The sequence below is a fragment of the Oryza sativa genome, chromosome 2 (assembly GCF_034140825.1).
Source record: "Oryza sativa Japonica Group chromosome 2, ASM3414082v1".
Lineage (NCBI taxonomy): Eukaryota > Viridiplantae > Streptophyta > Magnoliopsida > Poales > Poaceae > Oryza > Oryza sativa.
In genome coordinates, this window is record NC_089036.1 from 34,549,289 (window position 1) to 34,564,335 (window position 15,047).

Here is a 15,047-nt window from a genome sequence, read left to right on the forward strand (position 1 = left end):
CCGGGAAGCCAGCCCAGCCATCGCCGCCGCCGCCGCGCTCCCCGCCACAGACATGGCTGCTGCTATCAACAGCGAGGCGTCCATGAGCTCGAGGCCCAAGCTCGCGTGCCTCTGCTCGCCGACCAACCACCCGGGCTCCTTCCGCTGCATCCGCCACCGCCCGATCCCACGCGCCCGCCACCTCTCCTCTTCTTCTTCCCCGCCACCACCGCCGCCGTCGTCGTCGCCGTCGTCAGGCGGCGTCGCGTCGGCCGGCGCCAGGGCGAAGGGGGGGCGGTCGGTCCGCGCGCACCTGCTTCGGATGATCAGCTGCAGCAACGGCGGCCGCCGCCGCCGCCGCGGCGACTTCCAGCCTCGCCCTTCCAGGCTTCGCCAGTGCGCCTCCTGACGATCACCGACGACCTCTTCGGATCGAGTGATAGTACGCCACTATTTCGCGCGTACGCATCGAGTGACACTAGAGCTAGGGTAATCAGAATCAGAATCATCCAGGGCTTGGCTAGGAAGCCATGTGTGATGTGCTCTTTGCTTTTCTACTACTCTACTAGTATCTGTACTCCTTTGTGTGTTTTTTTCCTCAGAGGAATGAATGGATCAGTTCAATTAAATTCAATCAAAATCCTTTGTTCAGTTATGCGAATTTTACTGATGCAGATCAAGCATGCATGCTTGATTTTTTTTTTCAGTTGGTTGGTTAATGATCTCTTCCTCTTCTTTTCAAAAAAGAAAATCTTTGTTTAAAAAAGTGGGAAAAAAATGATGGGTTTAGCTCCGTGGAGAGGCGCATGTTCACAGGTCGGCCGTGAAGCTTGGCCTGAAAGCAAATGCTCTTTATGTGTGCGTGTCAGCGTCTGTGGCTGTGAGTAATTTACTGTTCTTTTCCGTGAAGTTTCGAGATGATTTTGCCCCCATCTTTAATTGATTATCGTCTCTTGACTTCACCTACGCGGCTAAGTTTCCCCTGCCTTTTCGCTGCTGCTGCTACTTTTTTTTTATTATAAGGAATCCCCATTACTCAGTTTTAGAGAATGAAATTGGGTTAGTTTCAGCTTGAAAATGTTTTGAGTTACTTTGCAATTACTACTCGGGCCACTTCTCCGCAATAAAGAAATGAACCAGACAAGTTTTTCATCCTCATTAGAAAATGAAAAGAAATCATGAATAAATCAAAGAAGACAAAATGCATCATCTTTTCGCTCATGCTTATACTTATCAGCCAAAATTTGAATTTTCAATCTTAAATTTAAAGTTGATTTTGAGTTTTTTCATCAAATTTTATTTTTCAATCTTTACTTTTAGATCGTTAAGAACACATATATAAAAGTTTTATTCAGATAAGCCGCATGAATAACAAAACGATGGCTCTTAATGATTCATGAGATGAGATTATCTCATCTCTGAATTAACGTTTGAGGGTGTGTTTAGTTCCACGTTAAAATTAAAAGTTTAAAGAAATTGACCGAAACGTTGAAGTTTGTGTGTAGGAAAGTTTAAAGTTGAAAGTTTTTTTTAAAAAAAGTTGGGAACTAAAAAGTTCTGAGTTTGAGAGGATCTGAAGACGCTTGGCGATCATCCAAGATTCGAAGCGTCGAGATGATCGATCATGAGAAAGAAACGGACGCGAGATATGATCGATACGGGGATCGATCGATCTGCCCGTTTATGCTTACGTGCAAGCACGGCATGGAACACAGCTCAAGCCTCACTAGATGATGCACGAGATGATATGATCGATACGCATTTCAGCATCTCTCTCTCTCTCATCATCCGCAACGCCTGCTGGAAAGTGTGAGCAACTACACGACAACGCAGTTTGTTCGTCGTCGTCGTCGAGATCTGAACGCGGTTTGCGGATTCCAAACATTTTCATACGTCATCCCTCTAGCACTTGCGCCAAAGGTTTCACTCTAATGCACGCTAGAGTGCAGCGGCTCTCTCTGCTAGTGGCCTTGTCTCGAGGAGGTCGAGATTAAAAGATAAACAGCTAGCTAGTGAGAATTTTAAGGAGCGTAGATTTTAAACTCTCGAGGGAATATTCATTTGTTGTTTAAATGATATTCAAATGATTATGAAAAAATTAAAAAGATGTATATTAACATGTAATATACCACTACACTAACTTTTACAAGTTGTAAAAAAAACTATAACTAGAAAATTTTGTTTTTTCATTGCAATACGTAGAAGTTAAATTTTACCTTAAATGTTTGTAGATTAATCTATCTTGCTGATTTTTTTTTAAAAAAATCGTAACAATTTGAGTAACATGTAAACAACGAGTAGAGATCCTCTCGAGAGTTTATAATAATTTCCCATTTAAAGGGATGTATAAGAGTTTTATTGAATTTCTGTAGCTGTAGATTATCAAAATTTGAGTAGAAATGTTGACTGTTCGTGAGTCGAAGATTTTGACAAAAGCCGCAGCGGCCAAAACAAAACCCTTCAAACATGGTGTATGAGTGAGCTGAACTAGAGAACCGAGAACCACATCGTGGCCCGTTGGATTCAGAATGGACGGTTCGGATTCGACGACATATCAGATAGTGATGGATTAAGCCAGCTAGCTAATTGTTGGGCCGTGGTTGTTAAGCTGGCAAAGATGCTGGCCGGTTTGGTTTGGTATGTCGTTTGCTCAATCCTTTTCAGCTAGTTAAACTTGAAGAGATGGTAGTTGCATTCGTTTTGTGCTTCAGAATATGCTACTGTTAATTGCTGTCCTGACAGCAACAACTCTGACCAGTACTTACCGATCGCCATTAATTTGCAGCACTGTTCACTTCTTCTCCGGAATCGTTCACATATATACATTTTATTTCATGTTCTATGCTAGGGGACTAGGGCAATGTTTTACATGTTCCATATATCGTCTAGAGAGATTAGAATTCAGACCAGACCTTAAATAATACTGTAGTAGCAAATTAGGTTCATTGATTGCCCTGCTTTCTGGGCTAGCTAAGCCTTACTTGTTCTAATTAATCTAAGTATACTGTTTGCAAGTCAGTGACCTGAGCCTGAGGGAAATGGACTTTGTGTTGCAAACACTTAAAACTAAGTACGGAGTCCAATCCACGTACCCCTCCCAGGTGTACCAACGGAGAAACTGTCACGTTGCCCAAGAAATTTTGTCATGAAACACGCTAATTCAAACGGAATCCCCGTTTTTTCAAACATGGTTTGAAGAATTAATCAGCTAGCCGTCAATGCAGCACACGATTAGGAATTAATTTGTTGCCCCCCGGTTGCCCTTGTGCAGCAGGCAGAAACAAACAACACACAACGTGCAGATCCATGAACATGGACACACACTAAAACTCCATTATTCCATGATTCCATCCCAATAATGATCTTCCAACAAGATCTAATCCGAGCCCAATATTTTAAAACCGTAAAACTAAAAACGCATCGAATCTCTTCATCCAACTTTATGCAGAGCAATTATCTAAAGAAAAAACTGTCTGATGACACCAATCAGACACGATTAATTAATCAAAGTCGTTCTCATCATGCTGCTTAACTAATCAAGCACACATGGAGTTGTACTGTGGATTTGCATTAAAAAAAAATAATAATTACAACAGAATTTACACTGACTCGGATCACTGTCTGGTTGCCTCCGGCCCAGGCAATTTAACTACACTTTTTTGGGCGATCTTTCCCAGTTTCTGTTGCTGCCTGCCTCGATCGATCAATCGCATTCGCGACGATAATCTCGTCCTACCTGGACTAATCAAGTCCGTTTCCTCCCGTAAAACTCGGAGAACCAATCGCAGCAAAAACTTGCTCCGGTTTCGTACTGTCAAGACCGTGTCAAGATCTCGATCGAGTTAACTCAAAATAATTCAAGCCCGGATTAATTACTGTATACTACGCTGTGGTAGATCTGCCCTGGTATCTGGGTAAGCTGTGTGTGTCCTTCTAATGCTAGGTCCATTTATGCGTCTGCAAGATGATGATCAGGTCCAAATTAACTAACTAACCAGGATAATGGGTGATTTTACTTGGTCGTGGAGGTTGTAATCAAGTTATTCCGGCTAGTCAACTGTTGACTTGCCATGGCCCCCTCCTTGATGCAGACGTCTTGACATTTTTTTTTTCAACCGCTAGCTGGATATTCAACGGGTTTGTTGCGTAGTAGTAATACAGTAGTACTACACTACTACTCCACTGTCTAATGTACACCACGGCACTAGCCTTTCTGCAATTTTTTTGGTACTCTTTTAATCCTTTTTTATTAGAATCAATTGAAAAAATGGTGGACTAAAGTTCGGTTTTCCATTGAATACATGCATGGTATCTTCACGAGAAATTTTATTTTATTTTTATATACTTCTCTTGTTGAAATGATTTGCAACTTGTGTCAGGGAGTGGTGCTCCCCCCTGCTCTATAAACTAGGAGCAGCAAAACTATTGACAAGCAACGCTGGGGGTATTTTATTACAGCAGAAATCAAACAGAATTGATTTAAGTATTGTTCTCCCTCAACTAACAAAACGAAAGAAAGAAAACACTTTTTTTTTAAAAAAAGCCGGCGGCCGCTAACTGTGTGCCTGTGTGCGGCGCCCACCGTTGCGTCTCAACATCTTTGTGTGCAAGCTTCCGTCAGTTTCTACGGTGATTAAGGCCGAGTTTAGTTTCAAACTATTTCTCCAAACTTTCAATTTTTTCTCTACACACATAAATTTTTAACTCTGTCACATCGTTTCAATTTTAATTGACGTGAACTAAACATAACCTAAGATTAAACACCTAAAGATTAAACTCCCATGGGAAAAGCTCTGAATTCAAAGGGCACAAACCCAGCTAAACAACAAAAAACCTCGACGGGTTTGGTCTGAGTGACCGAAGGTGTCACACACGGGGGCCGCGTGATGGAGCAGGAGACGGCGAGACGTCATCCCTGCTGAGCTTATCCAAAATAGATGAGGATACACACAAACAAACAAACAGAAAAGTGGATCATATGTGTGCGTAATCCGGAGACACGTACTATCTCCAATTTTTTCTTCTCTTCTTATCATGAAAGGCATAAGGATTAATGGATTTAATCCAAAACCATGGGCAGATTTCAGAATGAATGTACAAGCAGCACACGGATCCAAAACTCCATGTTCAGCTTAATCTCACTTCTCACATCACTATACACTACAGAAAAAAAAATTTCTATATGTAATAATTCCTATGTACTACTACTATGCTACTAGTATGTGTCTCAATTGGTTGAGATGTCGGCGAATTGGGGTTTATCGGTGGTGGTGGTGGTTGTCGCCGGCGCGGTCGCCGGCCATGGAGACGGCGGAGAGGCGGCTGGGGCGGGGGCGGAGCCCGGCGACGCGTCTCCGGTGCTGCGCCTGCTGCGCGGCGGGGGAGGGGCGGATGGTGGCGGCGAGAGCCCTCCGCGCCCACTGGCCGCTCTCCACGGCGCCGATCCGCACCAGCGCGCTGCCGCCCATCCGCCTCGCGCCGCCAAGCCTGACGGCGCCGCCCGAGGCCGGCGGGCTGGTCGGCGACGGCGGGGAGGATGGCGCCGCCGCCGCCTTGTGGTGAACGCTCCGCTTCTGCTCCTTGTGGAGGCTGCACCGGAACGACCCCGGGTGGTTGGTCGGCGAGCACATGCAGGAGCGGCGGCTCACGGACGAGACGCTGACGGACGCGCGTGCTCCGCCGCCGGCGAGCTTGACGCGCGTCGGGGAGGCGGAGCGGTAGTGCGCGGCGGAGAGGACGTGCCCGCTCGGCCGCCTCGTGGCCGTCGCCGCTGCCGCCATGGGAGATCGCCGGAGTCGGGTGGATTGGGGAGCAGTGGCGACGAGAGGAGGAGAGGGCGGTTTTTGTGCTTCCGGGTTGGTGGTTTTGGCAAACTGAGCGGAAATGGTTTTGGCGGTTATTTATAGGGACTGGTTGGGGCAGTTCCGTAATTTACTGCCGGTTGGGGGTGGGCCCGGAGAACTGGTCCGGGCAGGTGTCAAGGAATGGTGGTTAGGTCAGGTTAACTAACTGTAGTTAATAAAGCTGTGTGCGTTGGGCCCCACATGCAGCACACCGAAAGGCTTTCTCCAACCGGTCCCACATTCAAGGTAGGATTCCAAACTTCTTGTTTCATTGCATTCGTCCCATAATCGTGTATTTCCGTATCTAATGTTTAAGCGTCCGTCCCGTTTAAAAAGTTTATAAAAAGGGTGTAGCTATATTTATGGCGCCATATTTTTCATCAAAAAATAGTCGGCATGTATTTACATTGTAAGTTCCTAAATTACATATGTAATTTTAGTGTATTTACAATGTAAATCTCAAAATTACATATGTAAGTACTAAAATTACATATGTAAATTTGAAAATTACATACTAATTACATATGTAAGTGGGGTGTAAATGAGGTGTAACTACTGTGTAAGTGGCGGAAAAAAAATCGACTATAGCATATTGCGCCATATTTCTAGCAACTCCGTATAAAAATTAAAAAATCACATATGAAATACTATTCATTTTTATCATCTAATAATAAGGAAAATATTAATAATTTTTTAAATAAGATGGACGGTCAAATATTGGACACGGAAACCACAATTGTATTTATATTGGGACGAAGGTAGTATTTCTCAGGCTGCATTTCAAGAGAACAATAGTTTGGCAGCATACTTTTGTTGGGTCGAATTTGTAGAGATTTGAATTTGATTTGCACAGAAACAGAAACAGAAACAGTAGTAACACGTTTGCATATTCAGTTGCGATGAGTGTATGTGTGGGAGACCACGTGTAAGATTCGGCCGGAGTTTGCTGTACCCAACGGCTCGATTCATTCCAGTGTGCAGAGCCCACCGATTGAATCTTCTTCTTCTTCTTCTTCTTTTTCTTTCATCCATTTGCATGTTGGGTACATGTGGATAGATGCATGGGTCGGGTCGGCCAGAATGAGCTAGCTACTCGCGTTAAAGGCGGGAAGTGGGCAAATGGCCTACCTGACGTGACACGCCAACCAACCAACCAAACGATCGATCTATCGATGGATCGAGCCCATAGAATTGATCCAGTTTTGTGTTGCCGCGCGTGGAATCCGGCATGGTAGCGGTCCCTGGCATTTGCCAGTAGGATATAGGGCCCCACTGTGTAGTGTGACTGATGCTGGGTGCTACATCCGTCCCATTTTAAATGTAGGTGTGAGTTTCGTATTCAACGTTAAACCGTTCGTATTAAATTTATAAAAAAATTTTAAAAAATAATTATATATAAAGTATTATTTATATTTTATTATCTAATAATAATAAAAATATTAATGATGAAAATTTTTTAAATAAGATAAATGGTCAAAATTGAACATAAACATTATAAAACTGTGATCTTTTAAAGACCGGGGTAGTACTATCTGTGTTCATTATACGTCGAGATCCAATTTGGTGTCCAAGGCAAGCTGTGTGGGTTTTGTTGTCAGTAGTAGAGAGGAAGGGTGAGGTGAGACGTTGCTTTTTTATCCTCTTTCATGGGGTGAGTGTGTGTCAGTGTGTGTGGAGTCCGTGGAAAGAAAGCGTTGCCGTACATGGGCGATGGCTCCATCGCTGATGCACCGCGTTCTGGCTGTTGGGATCACTCCAACGTGCCCGTCTCTTTCTAATTGCGCCCCCCTCCTCCTCATCGCTTTCACCCATCCTTGCGTTCATTTTGATATGATCTTCTTTTGTTTTGTTTTTGTTTTTTCGTTTTTCTAGACTGGTTTTGTGAATTTCCTTTTAATTTGGAGAAAATCCCCTATGTACCCATGAAAGTTTACTTAATCCCTTCTATACCTCTGAATTTTGCTCAATCCCTTACATATCCCTGAATTTTAGTTTGGATCCCTTCTATGCCCTTTCCGCTAGTTGACCGTTAGTTGACCGTTAAATTCTTTTGAAAAAGTCCATTTTGCCCTTTGCTATGAAGAAACATAATAAATTAATGAAGTATATTGTTGGAATGTAAAAATTTATTGGATGAGACTATTATATTTATGAGTATGTGATGCACCATATTATTTGTGACAAATTTACTTTTACATATGATATAAAAAGTTAATACTTATTTATTAGTTATTAAAAGTTCTTTTATATAGCATATGTGTTTTCATAGTGATTTGTTGTATTACTATGAAAACACATATGCTAAAAAAATCTTTTAATAACTAATAAATAAGTATTAATTTTTTATGTCATATCTAAAAGTATATTTATCGCAAATAATATGGTGCATAACTATTTCATAAACATAACAGTCTCATATAACAAATTTCTATGCTTCAACAATATACTCTATTAATTTATATGCTTCTTTACACCAAAGGGCAAAATAGACTTTTTCATAAGAATTTAACGGTCAACTAGCGGAAAGGGCATGGAAGGGATCCAAACAAAAATTCAGGGGTATGTAAGAGATTAAGCAAAATACAGGGGTACAGAAGTGATTAGGTGAACTTTCAGGGGTACACATGGGATTTTCTCTTTAATTTGCTGGGGAATCCGTCAAATGAACCCAGGTCGCAGCACCCCCGCTACGCTAACGTGACAGGTTAGTGATAACTCTAGTACAGTATATACACGTACCGTACGCTGCAGGGAGCCAGGAGAGAAGACGTTGCGGGTGGGAACGTATCCTCTGCCATGGCTAATAGAATGGCAGAGAGCTACAGTACTCTCTGCCTTTCTTCATTTCCAGCCGTTGGATTGAACCTGGACGAACCGGATTGGTTGCTACAGTACCCAACAGTAAATCAATACCGTACTATTAAACAGTATTTTGCACTGTTTGCGCAGTAAAAAAACTATACTAATGGTAGATCACTGTAGCTCCTCTCACAGTTTACTGTGCACCTCTGCAATTTCCCCCCAATGTCAGACGATGCGAACCCGTTGCGGGTGGGTTAAAAGTTAAAAGGCACTGTTGCGATCATGGCAGCAAAGTGGTTGTTGTTTTTAACTCCACTTCACTGTCGCGGTGGATACGACACGAATATATGTACTACATTTATACATAAACCTGTATTTATATTGGTGTTAAAGATATGTCCTATCGGTTGAAAGATTGTTGTACAATAATGGAACGGAGTGAGTAAGTATTTCCTTCGACCTAAATACAACGAATCTCTATATATCATATTCTTATATTTATATTTATTGTATTAGAATGTATTATAAGCCCAGACCGGCATTGCCTTCTAAAAACATATATAGGACATACTAGTAAGATCATTAATTTTTAACCTACTGAAAAAACTAGTATAAACAGTTTCAATCCTTAGCATATCATGTAGAAGTTATGTTTAAAAACTAGTACATCCGTCCCATTTTAACTCGCAGCCATAAGTTTTTGTGTCTAATTTTTATTATCTATTTTATTTATTTTTTATAATTAGTATTTTTTTATTGTTATTAGATGATAAAACATGAACATTTTTTTATAAAAAAGTTAAATAAGACGAACAATTAAATTTGGACACGGAAACTTATAGCTGTGTTTAAAATGAGACGGAGAGAGTATATACATAATTGACATGTTTTTTTAAATCAATTCTCATTCAATCATCTTACTTCTCTCTGTTTATCCACCTGTTCACTTATTTTCATTATTAATTGTTTCGTGTATAGAGAAGAAATGGCTTCTTCATCTTTTTTTTTCTTTTCTCATTAACCCCTTTATCATCTCAATCGGCTTTTTACTTACATGATAATATATTTACTGCTATTAAAGTCAGAAGATGATGATGATGATAATAATAATAATAATAATAATAATAATAATAATAATAATAATAATAATAATAATAATAATAATAATAATAATTCATTTCCGTGCACATAAAAACGATAGAGCCGGCCTGTTAGTGTTAATTTTCCAAAATACTTAATACGATTCTTATAGCTTGCACGGTTATTTCTTATAGGTGTAATGATTTGTGAGATTCAGTTGATAAATAACAAAACATGAGCCGATCGGCACAAAATTCATAATTGATTCAATCAAGCTATAAGAATCTCGATCCAGCTCGTTGTTATATACTACTACAGGTAGTTGATACTGTACATGAAGTATCAAGCAGAACTACGACAGATATAATGACAAAATGTCATATGATTGGAGATACACCCGTCCGTATATAGTATATATATATCTCCAGCAAAGGCGGTTTATTAGTAGTTGATCACCACTATAATTAGTGAACGGGTTCATTATCTAAATACTAAAATAAAAACAAATCAAGTAACGGAGAAATGGTGGCGCAGCCACTTCAGAAGCCAGGCCAACGATGCGCACGAGCCGTGTCCCAAGTCTAGACGACACGATGCCATCGCAGAAGACGCAGATACCCAAAAAAAAAACACACACACACGCCCACGCAGAGCACCGTTCTGTGCGCTCGCTAGCTGTCCTGTCCTGCCCGCCCACCGGCCAGTTGCCCCCACGCCGCCACGCACCGCAGCGCGACGTCTCCTGCATCTGCTGCTTAAAAAAAATAAAAACCGTACTACGATTATAATTAGGGGTGGAAACGAGCCGAGCCGAGCTTCGTGAAAGCTTGCTCAACTACGGGCTCGGCTTGGCTTGATTAATAGAACGAGCAAAAAGTGCAGCTCGGCTTGGTTCGTTTCAAAGCTCAAGCCGGCTCGAGCCAGCTTGTGATGTACAGCAACAAGTAAATACTTTAACAATAGAGCAATCAATTTTCAGCAAGTTTACAGCAAGTACGCATTATGATCAAACTTATACAGGTCATGTAGGCATGAAATAATCAGTAGTTCGGTACCAAGTAGCAACTAGCAAGCCAACATCAACATGCACGATCAGCAAGACAGCAACGACATATTATACATTTCACAAGATCACAAGACCACAAATTCACAATCTCCATACTTCATTCATTCAGGACATGTCCCAACATGACACACATAATCTTAATAGTCATGACCACACCAAAATAGAAGTATAGAGTAATAGAGTTATAGAGAGTACATAACTTAGACCACATTCCAAAAGTCAAAAGTCTCCATTCTCAAATTCACAAGATAATTACAGAACATCTAATTATTATTTCGCAAAATAGTAAACGGAAATCTCCACATCTTCAACTCCTAGACTTTCTGCACACACCACAGCAACATGTTCCACTTCCAGCCATGAGCCATCCATTTGCCTACATAAATGATAAATCATCATGTAATCACAAGCGAGATAGTACAGAAATAGGAAAAAATGAGTAATTAAAGTATAACCTAAAAATAATAGTGAAGTACTCCATTTACTTACTAGTTGCTTTGCACTACACTTTGAGGAAATGTAATACTCTCAACATCCTCTTCTTCTTCTGTCGCCTGAAATTCAGAAAAATCAGAAGTTAATTCAACTACTAATGTGTTAAGAAGAGAAAATGCATAAATTATGCATGGCATAATAGTGAGTACCGTAATCATTGGAGCGCCTCTAATCCAGCTAGAAGCACATATCAACGCCTCACACCATTGTTGGGCGTAGAGAACTACGATAATCACTTAGAACTCTTCCCCCAGCACTAAAAGTAGATTCTGAAGACACTGAGCTGGCTGGTATAGTCAAAAAGTTCTTAGCCATCATAGATACCACCGGGTATCTATGAGCATTCAACTTCCACCACACAAGTAGATCAAAAGCTTTGTTTGCTAAGTCCTCATTTCGTTCATCAAGATATAAAAGCATCTCAGACTTTGATGCATCTTCAGAAGAAGATTGCAAATAGGACTGAAAATTGCTTGAAACAGAGGGTAGAGACTTGTTTATGTCAAAAGTTGAAACTGATGATGAAGCTCTCAAGCTCTTACCTTTGCTAGTTGCCATCTTCTCCCTATGATCCTTCTCAAACTTATCATAAAGTGTATTCAATTCAGTTCGAACTTCAGCTAACTCCTTTTCAAATTCAGTTGGATAAATCTTCTTAAAACACCATTCAATGAATCTTAACTTGTACCTTGGGTCTAGAACAGTAGCAAGCACCATTGCATTGTTTTTCACATTCCAATACTTGTCAAATTTATCCAACATCGCTTTTCCCATATTTTTCAAATTAGCATCTTCTGAAGCACAAGCATCTCTCAAAGCAACTTTCACATTGACAATATGGGGGTAAAAAATATTTGCAGTGGGATAGGTTGATCCTGAAAATGCAGTAGTAACCTCAGCCAAAGACCCAAGTATTGGCTCAATTGATGCATACAAATCCCACTCTTCTGTGCTTGGCTTCCACTCATAATTTAAATCTGTTTCTGCATATGAATCTAATGCTTGCTGATATGCAATGCAAGTTCTCAACATGTGATAAGTAGAACTCCATCTTGTGGTCACATCAAGTTTCAGCCCCTCTCCCAATTCCATTGCAAGATTTCTACAGATTTCTACAAACTTGTGTATACGAGATGGAGATTTCTTGATGTACTTAACAGTGGACCTTATGTTCTTTGTCAAAGATGCCAAGGGTGCTAAGCCATCATTCACAATTAAATTAATAATGTGAGCACACAACAACGAACATGGAAGTATTTAGCATTGTAACAACTTGATCGTCTAGCTGCTAGCTTAGCTTTTAAACCCTTGACAGTTGTATCATTGTTGGAAGCATTGTCAAGAGTAATTGTTATAACCTTGTCTTCAATTTTCCATTCAGCTAGACAATCAAAGATGGCCTGACCTATGACATTCCCAGTATGTGGAGGATCCAACTCTACAAAGTTCAGCACTCGGCATTGCATTGTCCAATTTTTATCTATGTAATAGGCAACCAAAGCCATGTAGCAAAGGTTTTGATTTGATGTCCACAAATCACATGTTAAGCTAATCAATTCCACACTCCTAATACTCTTCATGAGGTTTTCTTTCTCAAAATGAAAAACCTTCAAGCATTCACTTCTTATGGTCTTTCTACCAATAAACTGATATGAAGGGTTTAAATACCTCATCACAACATTGAACCAAGTATGCTCTACCATCCTAAATGGGTACTCATGAACAATTATCATCTTAGCTATCAGTTTACGAGTTTCCTCATGGTTATATTCACTAGGAGTGACAATGAGAGGGATATCTGAGTCACCTTTCTCTGCCGTGAAGTTGAGAACAGCTTGAGCCCTCTTCTTGGCCAACTGGTTCAAGTAAGGCGTGCACTTGTTCATGTGCCTCACAAGATGTGTAGTAGCTCCCCCAGCCTTGTAAGCATACAATGAATGGCAATACTTGCACTTAGCCTTTGTTTCTGTCTCTCCTGGAGTTACCTTGGAAGGAACTTTAACCTCCGTGAAGTTATTCCAACAAGTTGACCGCTTCCTCCCCTTTACAGTAGCAACTTTGGGTGAAACCTTTAGCTTCTTTCCTCTTCGGCGTTTACCCGATGAATCCCCTGTAGAAGCATCACTAGTACCACCAGTCGCTGCCTCATCACCACTTGGCATTGAGTTTGACATGTCATCATTATGATCAAAAGAATTATCCTTTGAATTATCGTCATCAATCTACAGTTCATAAACAAAACAGAATTTAATCAATGCATATCGACATGCAATTCATTTATTCATTTTAGAACTAAGGTCATGTAGGGCAAGTACTGTACCATGGCTATTACTGGAGATAATGGTACATTGCAATCTCTGTATGCCATATCACTTGAAATAGACCCTATAACTGCGTGGGAGGAGGCACCAGTAGTAGAGAATGCAGAAGCACCGACGACCTTACCATCCGAAGCATCAATTGATTTGGATTTGGATCTATGAACATATTTAAAGATGAGTCAAAATTATAAGCAATGGAAAAACAAGAATGTGAAGTATATGCAGTAACAAAGAGTCGCAGTTTCACTCTCACAAATAGATATATATATCTAATATAAGATACTACACAAAACACATGGCTCAAACTATAGTATTGGTACAACATTTTTGATTTATTTGCCTGAATCTTTCTGTGATTGAATCATTGACATTGACACACTACTCCACTGACCACAACAATCTACAGCTACATAACATGCATCACAAAAATGAGAAAATACATCATGATTCACGAACCTCTTCATCCTAGGCACGTCGTTGCGTGAACTGTCGTCGATCGGTTGGCAACTTGGCGTCTCGTCGAGTCAGGGACGCCGGCAGCGCAGGAGGCACCGAGCTCGGCTCGAGCGGCACTGGGGACGGAGGCCGGAGGTGGGCAGGGGAGGGAGGCGGCGCCGCGGTAGGACGATGGCACAAGGGGCGTCGAGTCCGTCGAGCGTCGCCGGGGAGGGAGGTCGGCGCCGGCGCAGCCGCAGTAGGGGAGGTAGGCGGCGCAGGGGAGCGAGGCGGCGAGCCTGCAGCGCAGGGAAGGGAGGTGGCGGGTTGGCGGCACAGAGGGGCAAGGGTGTTGACGGCGCTGCCGGCCTGGCGCTGGGTGGCTGGGGACAGCACAGGCGGCCAGGCGCACAGCGCAGGGGAGGGAGGCGGCGGCCAGCAACTCCTCTTGCCAGTCACCGCCAGTCGTCGCCGCTAGGAAGGGGAGGGATTGGATACTGGATAGGCGCTCGGCTCAGGGTCAGGGACCTAGGGTTTCTCTGTTTCATGGGCCATTGGGCCAAACAATTCTTAATGGGCTCAGGGACACATGATTTCCACAGGCTCGACAAGCCTACCGAGCAGCTTGCGAGCTAGCTCGGGCTCGGCTCGGTTTGGAAACGAGCTGTGGAGGGAGCTCGGGCTCGGCTCATTTAGTCCTCAAGCCGAGCCGAGCTTTGCGAGCTCGAGCCAAGCCCGAGCCGAGCTCACGAGCCGAGCTCACGAGCCCGAGCTTTTTTTCCACCCCTACATGCATGTTATGGCTGCATGTCTACTCTTTAAACAAATCATAACGTGTCTTCTCCTTTTTTTTCTCTCATATATCTACTCTTTAAATAAACTTTAATCTTAAAATGCAAATCCAATTTTTATTCAATTACGCCATAAAATATATGTATCTCAAAAAATCAATTGTTTTTATCATTTATAGAAAATTGTTTCACCATTTGTGCCTATGTTTCAATTCATCTCATGTGATGTTTCAGA

At 41.8% G+C, this 15,047-nt stretch overlaps 3 protein-coding genes across 3 annotated transcripts; 1 reads left to right on the plus strand and 2 right to left on the minus strand.

The window, feature by feature from the left end:
- The first annotated feature begins 52 nt into the window (after positions 1-52).
- Positions 53-388, plus strand: LOC136355296 (uncharacterized). Its single transcript, XM_066307683.1, has one exon. It carries the CDS (start codon positions 53-55, stop codon positions 386-388), a length of 336 nt encoding a protein of 111 aa, XP_066163780.1.
- Positions 389-4,960: 4,572 nt separating this feature from the next.
- LOC4331033 (uncharacterized) lies at positions 4,961-5,854 on the minus strand. The gene has a single exon (XM_015768350.3). It carries the CDS (start codon positions 5,757-5,759, stop codon positions 5,238-5,240), a length of 522 nt encoding a protein of 173 aa, XP_015623836.1. The 5' UTR covers positions 5,760-5,854; the 3' UTR covers positions 4,961-5,237.
- Positions 5,855-11,463: 5,609 nt separating this feature from the next.
- Positions 11,464-14,050, minus strand: LOC136355297 (zinc finger BED domain-containing protein RICESLEEPER 2-like). The gene is made up of 4 exons (XM_066307684.1): positions 14,043-14,050; positions 13,586-13,742; positions 12,513-13,487; positions 11,464-12,270 (listed from the first exon to the last, which is right to left on the minus strand). The coding sequence occupies exons 1-4, from the start codon at positions 14,048-14,050 to the stop codon at positions 11,464-11,466; spliced, it is 1,947 nt and encodes a 648-aa protein (XP_066163781.1).
- Positions 14,051-15,047: the final 997 nt, after the last annotated feature.